The sequence below is a fragment of the Cicer arietinum genome, chromosome 6 (genome assembly GCF_000331145.2).
Source record: "Cicer arietinum cultivar CDC Frontier isolate Library 1 chromosome 6, Cicar.CDCFrontier_v2.0, whole genome shotgun sequence".
Lineage (NCBI taxonomy): Eukaryota > Viridiplantae > Streptophyta > Magnoliopsida > Fabales > Fabaceae > Cicer > Cicer arietinum.
Window position 1 is genome coordinate 23,095,607 of NC_021165.2, and position 12,852 is coordinate 23,108,458.

The 12,852-nt window shown below is 29.3% G+C and overlaps 1 protein-coding gene across 1 annotated transcript; it reads right to left on the reverse strand.

Annotated features, from left to right (window-relative positions):
• Positions 1-2,687: 2,687 nt before the first annotated feature.
• On the reverse strand, positions 2,688-10,136 carry LOC101493560 (mannosyl-oligosaccharide 1,2-alpha-mannosidase MNS1). The gene is made up of 14 exons (XM_012717660.3): positions 9,933-10,136; positions 8,686-8,732; positions 8,107-8,295; positions 7,873-7,985; positions 7,363-7,428; positions 7,072-7,243; positions 6,204-6,293; positions 5,514-5,638; positions 5,307-5,372; positions 4,848-4,956; positions 4,652-4,750; positions 4,419-4,499; positions 4,063-4,233; positions 2,688-3,320 (listed from the first exon to the last, which is right to left on the reverse strand). Exons 2-14 carry the CDS (start codon positions 8,704-8,706, stop codon positions 3,081-3,083), a joined length of 1,542 nt encoding a protein of 513 aa, XP_012573114.2. The 5' UTR covers positions 8,707-8,732; positions 9,933-10,136; the 3' UTR covers positions 2,688-3,080.
• Between the last annotated feature and the right edge of the window lie 2,716 nt (positions 10,137-12,852).

Consider the following 12,852-nt stretch of genomic DNA (forward strand, 5'->3'; position numbering starts at 1 on the left):
GAAGTGTAGTAGCATGGAGATAGAGGAAAATAAAATGAATAATTCTAGAATATTCCACCAATTTTGAAGTAACCTATCCAAAAACTGAAAATACAAATCATATTACACTCAATTTGAAATACTTAAAGTGAGCGAGGTTCACACATTTACAACACTTTACTTTACTACAGTACTTCCCACATTATGTGGCTCAATGATCATATCATATCTAATTGGAAAATGTCACTTGTAAGTTTTATGCAATCATATCTCATGATTTGTATTTCTATATAAAAAAATAGGAAATGTTACTTCTAAAGTTTATGTAATTCCTGGTAGAGGAATATATCATGCATGCTCTTCATCTATATCTCGTATTTTTTAAAGTATATGAAAAAATATTTTTATTCTTTCTAACTATTCGGATTTTTTTTAAATATAAGTAAATTATTTATTTCTATCTTTGAAAAATTGATTAAATTTTAAAGTTTTGAAATATATAATTTTAGTTATTTTTAAAAAAATTTAAAATTTTAGATGAATGTCAAACTTCTAAAATGTGATTTTTTTCAAAAATTTTAAAAATATTCGAAATTTTAGATAAATGTGAAACTTCTGAAATGCAATTTTTCTAAAAGTTAAAAAAACAAATTTAAAATACAATTTTTTTTAAGTTTTAAAAGATATCAAAACGTTAAATAAATGTGAAACTTTTGAAATGCAAACTTTTCAAAATTAAAAAAAGAAATATTAAAATGCAATTTTTGCAAATTTAAAAAAAAAAAATCAAAGTTTAGATGAATACAAAACTTTTGAAATTTTTGATTATCAGAGGTAAAAGTATAAAATGATTTTTTCATATGGTAGGAGGTAAAGGTAAGAAAATTAGTCACAGATACATTTCTCTTGTTGTTATGTATTTCAATTCTTTTATTTTACATTTTTATTTTCTCTTTTGCGTTAAAAGAGAGATAAAAACACAAATATGACAGGAAAAAAAAATTTATAAACCTTACATACAAAACAATTATTACTTTCAAATGAGAATTGTATTTACTTCAAAATAAAACCTTTCAAATATAATACAATCATATTATGAGAGTAAATATAATCCTTGTGTCTTCTTTTAACAAAAAAAATAAATAAATTACTTTTGTCTTTCTCCTAACATTAAAGAAAAAATGATAAACGATGATACCACACATTCACTCACAAAAGAAGTTTAGATTATATGAGTCATATGCATTTTGAAAATTAAATCGTGTAATTAAGATTAGACGATTGAGATAGTGTGATTGTAGTATGTATATAGTTACAAAATTGTGACCACACGCAACCCGCGTGAAATTTGTAAAAAAAAACGTATTTCATGTACAATTTTAACATACTATTTTCTGTATAAGTAAAAAAAAGAAAAGTCATTAATTTTATTTAATTTGTTCAGAGTAAAAAAAAATCAATTGTATCAACAAATAGTTATTAATGAAAGGGCATTGTAAAAACAGTAACATTAAATATAGTAGAAGTAATTAATTTTTATTTATATTTAAGATTAAATAAATATACATTTTTGTTGTTTATTTTTAAGATAGGAGAGATTATATAATAATAACGAATGTGAATTTCCAATGTTTTATACTAATTGTTTTTTTAATTGTATTGTCATGTGTCTTTTACTCAATTATTATTTTTCACATTGTATTTATGATATAATAAAAGTGCAACAATAATTAATAAAAAATAATATTTCATTAATTTGTATGATTAGAAGTGATAATTTTTGTGAGATAGAAAGGTTTTATTAATTTTTACTCTCATAATTTATGATTGTATTATTATATTTATAAATGTATATATGAATGTGATTTATCACTATAGAAGAGCGAATAATTTTTTTAAAATGTAGTCCAAGATGTTTAAATTTGTAGAAGTAATTTGTAGAAGTTTGACAACTAATATTATTCACACATTTTATTGGTTGAAGGAGAGGAGTGGAGATATTTTAAATTTTATTTGTTTCATTCAAACTTTTAAGTTAGATGAGATGAGAGAACAAAAATATCTCCTAAACAAATTTTTGCTTCCCCAAAACTGTGGAGATTTAGAGGAGAAGGAAGATGAATTATTCAAATTTTAATTACACCGGAAAAATTACCTTTATTAATATATTTATATTAATATTTATCAATAAACTTTAATATATTATATAGAATTAATTTTATAAATATTTTATTGTGTTAGATTGACAATCAAAATCCGATTTTTTTGTCGATAGATGTTTTGATTGTGTTGTAACGTGTAAGCATAAACAATAAGCATGATTAAACTCGGTTGTAGAGATTATAAGGACAAAAAATTAATTAGTTTGAAATTAATTACTTTGAAAATCCCTCTAATCTTGCATACATCTAATTGAAATTCTTCCTCTCCCATTTGTTGAATCAAATGGACCCTAATCATGTGGAGGGTGAAGGTAATTGTTATGTTGGTCAAATTTGTATTTCTTTTACGATGGAGGAAGGCTAATTCATATTATTAATAGTCAAAATCACAGTTCAAATAATAAAATGATCAGAAATTTTAAAAGTTAGAATCTATAACATCCTGCACACTAATCAAACATATTACCATTCTAACCCAAACAATAGGCAACAAGATGATGCAAGTTTCCTTTCTTTCTTTCATGATGAGTTAAAAATGGAGAATGGTTGAACAACTAACAAGCCAAATTTTCATTAAAAATAATAAGTAAAACACTACTTGCAATTCTCAGATATTAAATGCTTATAGGCCTCAGATACATAAATTGTGTAAGTAATAATGCTCTGAAAATTTAGTTCCAGAAAGGAAAAAATATTATGAAGGGTTAGTCATCAACAAAAAGTCGAGCACCTTGAATAAACCCATTTTGTAAGATATGAAGACCTATTTCTATTTCCTATATTACTCACCATTTGTAGCAGCATGAACCCATTCTCAACTTCTTCCCAATGAGGGAATGCTGTCATCTTACAAGCTCCATAATGGAACAAAATCCTCTTATTTGGTTAAAGGGGTTCATCGACACAAATCACGGTGGAGAAGAATGAATGGACGGACATCTAACCCGACCGACCTTCCTTTCTGCCGCCTAACCTAGGAAAAGGTTTTTGCTTCTCGTTTGTGTTCTTAACATTTCCCCCTTCGTCCCTGGTCACAATCCTCAAAGGGTGTGCTTCTGTGTTGAATACCCATTCATCTAATGAGATGACTGAAGAAGGCGAAAAGAGAAGATAAAGATACTTCAGAGTCTCTGCAAGAAAGAAGCTTTGCATCATGTTGTCTTTAACACCACTGTTAACCTGGAAAGTGTAAACAAAATGTGATATAGCAGCTAAAAATAGCAATACGATGGTCCATCGTTAGACAAATAAAGGATTTTCTCTGAAGAACATTCATAGGCTAAATCACTGTATAGATTTTTTCATTAGAATTTAAAAAAGTGTAATGCTTTTACACTAATTATCTTAATTAATTATTGGGTGTTACCCATTATCGTATAATGAAGTATAATTGACTTGTGAGTGATGCACACATAATTTGGAGGTAGAATTGAAAAAAAATTATTAATATCACATTGAAAATATAAAGTGACTTATTTTGAGAATCGTATTTTTGCATAATATGATGCTCGATATGGGACAACTGAGGGAGTTCAAAACAACTACTCTGTCTGGACTCAAATATAAGTATAAGTAATCATATGCACATTAATTAAGAACGCTAGCTAACTTAATTTAATTTTCTTGATGTAATCAAAATAATGTTTGCATTCTTCAAACTAACATTTATTTTCATTTAATTTTCTATAAGATTTTGGTTTAGAGAACATTAATTAAAGATTACTTTTGCATTGATAACATTAAATATGGGAAAGGTAGTTATAATTTGCCTATATTTGAGTATAGAACATCTAATGCTAGGGGTATAATAAGAATAACATTTCAATTCCATAACTTTAAATAATTGTTGTGATTTCTTCTTATACTAACAACGAGAAGGAGTATAAACAAGCACACAGATGTGAAATGGAGGAGTGCTTACATCCTTTAGTCCAACATAGCCTGACTCTATGCGAGAGTTCTTCTCGAAAGCTTGAAATATATTCCAACCCCATTCTTGGTATGTCTTGTTGCCAGTTAGGCGCCAAAGGTAAAAGAGTGACTCAACTGTCTCTGGCCTCAGGATGTTCCATGATGTACCAACACTCATGTCCTTCAAAATTCAGGATTGGATTTCAGATCACACAAATTTCAAACTGCATATCTTAAATCAAACGAGGAGATTAAAAAAAAAAGTTTTATGTAGAAAATATCTCTTTTTAAAATTTCAAGCCATTGAATGCACAATTTCCAAAATTAAATTTCCTTTTTTGATATTGTTAGCATTTCCCAACTAACCTCCCCAGAATGAAAGAAATAGTTCTCTCCAGCCAATTTTGTTGGAGTTGATTGGTAGAAGTTATAACATGTCCAAGCAAGCTGCAAATAAAGTTTCGGCGAGTGTGACAACCTCGTTAAGATGGTTAAGCTGAAGTTGATGTGAAAAACATTTATATTGATAGGTCAAGACGAAAACAAGTTAGTCAATAGAACAAGCACATTAGGGTTTTTTAATGGCTATTAAACCGCACCTCTTCTGCAAGTGACATAAACTTCTGCGAATCTTCAGGACCATAACCAGACGATCCCAAAGCAAGCATCCCTGGAGCAAAGCATGCTAGTTCATCCATCTGCAGGTACTCAGTTGAATGAAAAGATACTCTCATCCAATACATCAATGGTTAATATTAAATGTAGTAATACCAGTATTGTAATGCAAAATCTTACTTTGTCGGTGAGAGATCCTCCACTCTTCTCACATATATAAGTGAAAGAAGACGGCGTTGACCTCCTAATCAAACTTAACAGACCTTTCATTGATTTCTCCCACATATCTCTGTTTTCGATATTCAAAAAGAGACAGGAAAAAATCAGTTAAAGAACCGTTTAGACTTGTAATTCATGATCTTCCTATTCTACATTTAATTGAAAACGAGAATTGAAATGTCTTTACCATTTAAAATCTAATTTAGGGTGGTTCTATGTTTTGAAATTTTCCAAAACTAAAACCAGTTTTAGTTTTCAGTTCTTTAACCAAAAACATACATAAGTCTCTCATTAATTCAAGGAAGGCAAGTCCATTTTAGCTATCATTCCAATGACAATTGGATTACAGAATGAACTCGTGAATTAACAGTTCGGTCCAAAGGGTACAAAATGCAATAGCGTAGGTGCATTTATTCTCACCTATAAAGTTTTACAGCTGAAGTTTTATTCCCCTGTACCCAAACTTTAAGCAAGTATTCATAAAAACTGCAATGGGTGTCAATCACATGTTAGACCAAATTAGAATAAAATGATAAAAAGTTAACTATGTCCAGATAGTACTAATAAATGCAGAAGTTTGCTATGCTTTTATCATGTAAAAAGATCGTCATCAAATTGTGTTAATACCTGTCACCCATGGCACCAAATGTGATGGGAGAGTAGCCGGTTGCTCCACTATGAGGATTAATATAGATAGGAAGTAAACCATCATCAGGAAATGTTTTATTAAGTTGTGTTATTACATTCTCCACCTGAAATAGCAGGGAGCAAACGGATTGGTGCATTGCTAGAAACTTAGCCACCACATGTAATATACTATTCTCCAGAGTCAATTATAAGCCAAAAAATGCTACATTTGTTTGACTCATATAAGCAAATGACAACTAATCTATCCACATTCAAAAAATACCGTTAAATTAATTCCTTAATATTGTGAGGAGATGACCATTATAACTACGGGTAGGTAAGTAAATGTATTTCTTTTTTTTACATGAACTCAAGAAGATTAAATGCATTTAACTACCATCCTTAATAATAACAAGTTTGAAAGTAGGTTTTTATGCTTATAATTGAGTCTACACGGAGTACAATTTTATTGGCCCTTATCTATTCGCTTAAATATATTATAGGCTCCATGCAAGTACAAAGAAGGCTAATGGCAAAATTACTAACAGTCTGGCGTCCATTAACCATATTTTAACACACGAATGGAACAATAGAATCTGCATATTATAAATATATCTGATTTTGACCAACAAAAATGTAACCTCTCTCCCTTTCCCTAAAAACTGAAAATATGGAATCAAAGTTAAAAACCTTCTGCTGATACTTCGGGTCTCCAGTCCTTTGAGATAGAACAATGAATTCTAGTTGTTCGGTGCCAGAATCTGCCAAAATACTCTCGCCCTTGGAAAAATGAAGACAAAAAGGAATAAGAAACTTCAATAAAGCAACTCAAGTGTCCATGAACAATACAGTCAGAGTCATGAATCCAAAACTAGTATAAAAGTGAAAATCAGTTAATCAAACTCCAGTAGAACTAACATAGAAAGTCTTTGACCTAAACTCAGGCATGTGAATGATCTTTGCAAAATTAACTAGCCAAAATCCGTGCATCTAATACAAACATGCAGATGAAATACTATTTTCCCCCTTGATAAATTAAGAAAGCAGTAATTGCATTAATCAATACTCAGCCAAAAAGGTCCTAAATTGTTTTTTCATGTCTCAAACAAACCAAAAAAAAAAAAGGCCAAGCAAAAGATAATTTTGAAAACATGGAGAAGTTAATCAAACTCACAAAAAAAAAGCACTTCTTGAGTGTTGCATAAACATAAAATGTTTTCTTGTCTTTTACATGACTATAGAAGAAGCTCATACAAAAAAAGGCATATATTAAAAACTAATCCAAATCAGATCCAACGTCATCAAGCTATTACTAATTTTTGCTCAAAAGGCAACAAGAAGCTTGAAAGATGATTTGCAAGTTGGAGCCACGGTATCCAAGCTTAAAAATTAAAATCAAATATAAATCAATAAAAAAGCCACATCTCTATGGATAAAATAATTTGTGAACAATGATATGCAGTTAACATGAAGGCCTATATAGACCGTGAAAGCATCAAAGCAATATCCTAAATTTTTAAGTGTTCAGTAAGACTTAAATGAAGGCATAAAAGCTTACCCCAGTCCATCCAGGATTGTGTGCACGTCCCTGCGACAAGTTGATGATGTTATAAGGAATTCCAGTAGGTGTGTTCCATGCAGGCAGTAATCTATCTGCAATATCTCTAGCTTTGTCAAGGAACAATTTGTCCCCTGAAAGATCATATGTACTAAGAAGGCCACCTACTACTCTGGATTGCGTTGAAAATAGACCAACGAAAAAAAATTAATTAGTTGTCAAACATGTAAGCTTGTTATAATTTTTGAAATGGAAAATACTTTAACTGCAATGTAAACCTTATAAAGTAACCTTATGGTTGTCTCGAAAACACTTGCTTCATAATCCTTGTTAAAATCCAGAGAATTTGCTACCCATCTGAAAGGATAATGTCTTACTATTATCACACAAAATGTAATAAAGTATAGCCAGAGTATCACAATTAAACATTAGATAGACCAGTCTAGCAAGCGACTGGAACAAATTTATGTAACTTCTATATGTGATAGTATGAATATGAATTACGAAAATTTGCAGCAATAAAGAGTTAAATAGGACAATAAATATGCATCAGAATCAGACCTTACAAGTTAAACACCATAAGCATGAAATGTTCCTCAAGAACAGAAATAAAATTGAAAGAGAGAAAATTAAAAACAAAATAAAATAAAAATTTCTACTCTATATGCAAGAACCTTCGCCAAATATAAAATTAGAAAAAACCTGATCACTTTTGATTCCAAACATAAAATAGAGACATGATGGAAGCAAAAAATAATAACAATCATGTGGTCCATCTGCGGGTTAAAAGGTTACACTCACTCTCGGGCTTTCTGAAACTGTTCATCAAGACCCATAATGTATAGTGTATCAAGAGAATCAATTAAAGTTGCTCCAAGACCTCCAAAGCTATTGACACCACTCTTTGACTGTGGCTGGAAGCAACAACAAAATAAAATACAATTAATTTGAAAAATGTAAATTTAAAAAGCAAATAGTTTGATCATTCTACGTAAAAACCAACCAACGTATATCATGTGCCATTCGAGAACATACCTGAAGTTCATCTTGGCCCCATGCATATGTCTCATAAGAACCCCAAGCATGAATCATTGCTTCTTTAACTTTTTCCCTTCTTTCGATATCAATGGGATCATCGACAACCTCTTTAGTGGGCTTTTTAGTTTTTTCCTTCAATTCAACTTTCCTGGCAGTGCCACTGTGCACATTATTTAACTCTTCCAACTGAAACAATTCCAATTGCATAGGGCCCAATGAGAAGATTAATAAAAAAGATAGTTTCACAACACAATAATCAAATCATTCAAATAAGAAAACTGTGCTGTAACACAGCCACAAGGAAAGGGTGCACTAGCTAATGGCAAGGGATGAGATTTAGCTTTGTGCGAGACTGATTGGGGAATTGGAAATTCACACCAAAGTGTTTCAAGCAGTTTGAAGTAGGAGTTGTGTAGGGTGTGCTAAATGTATGCCGGCCATCTCATTTCTTCTTTTCATTGTTACTTGTTGGCAAAATGAAATGAAATAGAATATTTTTGAGGAACTAAAAACACACAACATATGCCAGAAGAAACACCATATACAAAAGTTTATACATGTATGATATTTTCTTACCAAATTTTGCAAGTCTGACATTTCTTTCCGTAGCTCAGAAATTTCCACCTGTATGTAACAGAAAAGTTATGCATGGCATTGATATTAACCGTGTTACTCAGGTGCCAAAAAATTTCAAGAAATGTAACATTTCTCCCTCTAAAAAGAAAGTTACACTTAAAATGAAACTAAGTCATACACTAAAATCATGTCCACAATATATCCTATAAAGTTTTACCAAATAATCGGCCCCTGCAATGCAGTATTTTATAAGTTATAACTAATACCAAATACCGATTTGATTGTTTGGCAGGAGTCCAATATGAAACCTCCACAACTACTCATTATCTTGTAGAATCAACTAAAAAACGGAATAAATCTTATTCTAAACCTATATTCAATTTTGCATATACCTAAACCCTCCAAAAGTATCATGCTATATTAACCTTCTAAAGAAATACTTATAACAGAAAATTACTAAAGGAATCTTGCAAGAACTATAACTTTTTTGAAACAATGTCTCCAATACATTAAAATTAGCTTCTTCTGCATCTCAATTTTCAAATTTCACTCATAATTATCTATAAGTTTATAAAATGTTCTTCCTAAGTGAAAATCATAAACTTATTGTATCTAAGAAACACCCATAAATTAAGAGCTAATCCAAACAGGCCTTAATAGTAACACACCATGGCATCGAAGTCCTGTTCTATACTATTATACCATTGACACTTTAGATTGAAAGTATATCCAGTGTCCGACACAACACATGTCATTACCCGACACCCACACAACACCATCACATACGATTACATACAATCACTTCCATTTCCCCAAATTATAACCAATGAATCCATATCAGTACCGTGTCCGCGTCACTGTCAATGCTTCCTAGGTTATATATCTACTCCTTTGTTTCATACAAATTCTAAATGGTCTTCATAACCAATACATATTACCTTTTCAAAAAATAAAATATATAAACACCACATATCTATATAGCACCGACACTTCAAACTAAATGTGTGTCCAATGACCGGCACATTCAATTATCTCCATTTTTTCAATTCACCAATCAGTGTCAACGTGTCGTGTCCTGTATATCTATGCTTCATAAATAAATATACAAGTATAATCTCCAAACACACCACTTAATTAACCAAACAACAATCCAAATAAAGTATACTCAACAAAAACAATCAGATCCAAATTCCAAAATCCAAAACTTAACATAAAAAAAAATTAAAAAAAAAAAAAAAAATACCAACCCTGGTGTTCTCTGACCAGAGTTTGACGATCCCAAACAACAAAAGAAACAGAAACAAAAACAATGAAAAGCAAAGCAAGACGCTTTGGACGCTTCAAATAATAAGCTGGATTTGGTGTTCTCTGACCAGAGTTTGACGATCCCAAACAACAAAAGAAACAGAAACAAAAACAATGAAAAGCAAAGCAAGACGCTTTGGACGCTTCAAATAATAAGCTGGATTACAATATCTCCATTTATTACTACTCACTGATTTACTTCCTCTCGCCATTTCCAAAACCAAAGATCTAAAAGAAAACCTTTGGAATTGGAATTGAAATTAACAACTTCTTTTTTCGTTGATGCAAAACCGTCAACAACGAAAATAAAATAAAAAAGATCTTGCTAATTTGCTTTGAAATCTACGAAATTGATTTGTCTCATGTGGTTGTTGATGTTGATGTGAACAATTAGAAGGGTTTTTGATATAGTATTTTTTTTATTTTTAGGTAGTGAAGTTAAAAATAAAAATTGTGTTGATTAAGTTAAAATTAAGAGGAAAATAAAGAGAAGATGGAGAAATTGATATGAATTGAAAAGAGTGGTTTCAATTTTGATGATAAAAAGTGAAATTGCGAAGCATATTTGTTTGTGAAAGAGAGGAAGAAGACTAAAAGGGTCGTTGTGGATTCATTTCAACTTAATTTCTACGAATTTTAATATTCATTTCAGAATTTTCAAACTTTTTATTTTATTTTTTATTATAGAATAAGTTTTAGACAAGAAAAGAAAAGTCGTCATTTTCTTTGGACTTTTTTTTTTTGACAAGTTTTCTTTGGATGTTATAGATGTAAAGTATTAAGTGTCATTTAATTTAATTAATTGACTTGTACATCAAATTTTTTTAATTAATTGACTAATTTCTTATTACAAAATCTGAATTGGTGATTAATAAATTGTTTAATAGTTTATTAATTTTTATCACGAATTCATGTGATATTAAACCGACGTACTCTTAAAATTATTATATTAAACTTTTATATTGAAAATCATATTACCTAAAAATGATCAAGTATTAAAAGATTTAAAATATTTATTAAGAGTAATTTTTTTTAAATACAATGTGCTCTTTAATAATTATTGTAAGCAATAAAAAAAAAATCACAGTGGTTACGAACTTCAAATTAAATGTTATTAATTAACTGTTTAGTATTCATATTAAATGTAAGTCAAGTTTATTAAATTATTTTTTAATATGAAATATCCAATTATACATATTAAATATTTTCAAATTAAATAAAGAGTACTTTTGAGTGTGTATAGAGGGTATATCATGGTATTTATGATTGTAAACTACCAAATTAACATGGAATCTAAATCACCAAATCATGGTATTTAAATGTTGAAAATTGATACAAATACACAAAATTGATACAATTACACTTAAAAGCGGTATCGGGGTTAGTCCAATCTAACTATTCTAGATCAACTTAAAAAATGATTTGGATTAGGTAAATTAGTGTGAAAAGACGGTATTGATTTCAAAAAATAACAAATTGCTAAAAAAAATTAAATTGTACGGGATAAAACAAGATCCAACCCATTTTATTCATTATTTGGTTATTTTAGGATGTCACACTTTAGTTATTTTGATATTTGCAAGTACTTTATGCAATTTTAGGAACATTGTAATTTTGATATTTCATTAATTGTATGTTTATATTAACCCAATGTTCTCTACACATTTTGGTTTTGATTTTAGCTAAACCCAACTCAAACCGATTCACATATAACCTTAGTTATACTTATTTAATAACATCATTTTGGATAAATATTTTTTATAATCGACCGATTGATTGAAATTTAATACCATAAAGATCATGTTTATAAATTTTGACATTAATCTACAATCATTTATATTATTATGATGCGTTAAAATTAACGTTATATATAATTACATTTTTTTATATTGATCTAAACGCAACACTATGACATAAGAAATGATAATGGATTAATGTCAAAATTTATGTGTTCTATATATTAGTAGTTTTCAATCAAGCAGTTGGTTATGAAAAATATTTATCTGACATGATGTTATTAAATGAATGCAACTATTTTGGTGTAATTTGATATCTCCTTATCTGACATGTGTGTGTGAATATGCAATATTCATTTTTATTCTTTTGAAGTTATCGTCGTATTAGAGGGACCAAAATCAATTCTACCTATTACATGAATCAATTCCAACATAAATAAATTTGATAAAAAAAATCCAACATGAATAAATATTCAAGTACTAAAAGAAAACAACAAATAATGTAAAAGTATTATATTTCTAAGGATTATGTCTCTAAGACTTAGCTCAACTAACAATATTGACATTGTTTGACTGAACATATTTCACGGTGGTGTGGATTTGTATCCAGAAACTCTGTTTTGTATATATAAGTTTATTAATAGTGTTTGTCATTTCGTTAACAGACAAAAATAATTACACACTAAAAATATGATACAATTGTAGGGATAAAAACATATTTAATTCGTTCTCATCATTAACACAATTACACACAATAACTGTTGGAGGGTAAAAAGGTAACAATATTCATTCAATGTAGAATTTAAAACAAAGTGAACGAGGAAATAATATATGGAAATCAATTTAGAATCGAATATGAGATGACTACAACAATTAGGATGCATTTATTTGTAATTCTCACTAGTATAAAATTGTATTTTTAATACAGCAAATTAAGTCGATTACGTGTCACCCGACTTAACAAATGAGGTGAAATTTTAATTTTAATATTTTTACGTTGGTTGCTTGAGTAAACAAGTTAACAAAACGAGTCAATTACAATTTTGTAAATATGTTAAAACGAGTCAAAACGAGTCAATTGTATCGATAACCGACTTAAGGTAGATTGTGGGAAAAAAATTAATAC

Bases quoted from the DNA above. Each gene is read 5' to 3' on its own strand.
- LOC101493560 (XM_012717660.3), bottom strand. From the start codon at position 8,706: ATGTCAGACTTGCAAAATTTG. The intron at 5,373-5,513 runs GTATTAACACAA...CACCCATTGCAG, and splicing joins TTTGGTGCCATGGGTGACAG to TTTTTATGAATACTTGCTTA. The intron at 4,234-4,418 runs GTTAGTTGGGAA...TGAATTTTGAAG, and splicing joins ATTTCTTTCATTCTGGGGAG to GACATGAGTGTTGGTACATC.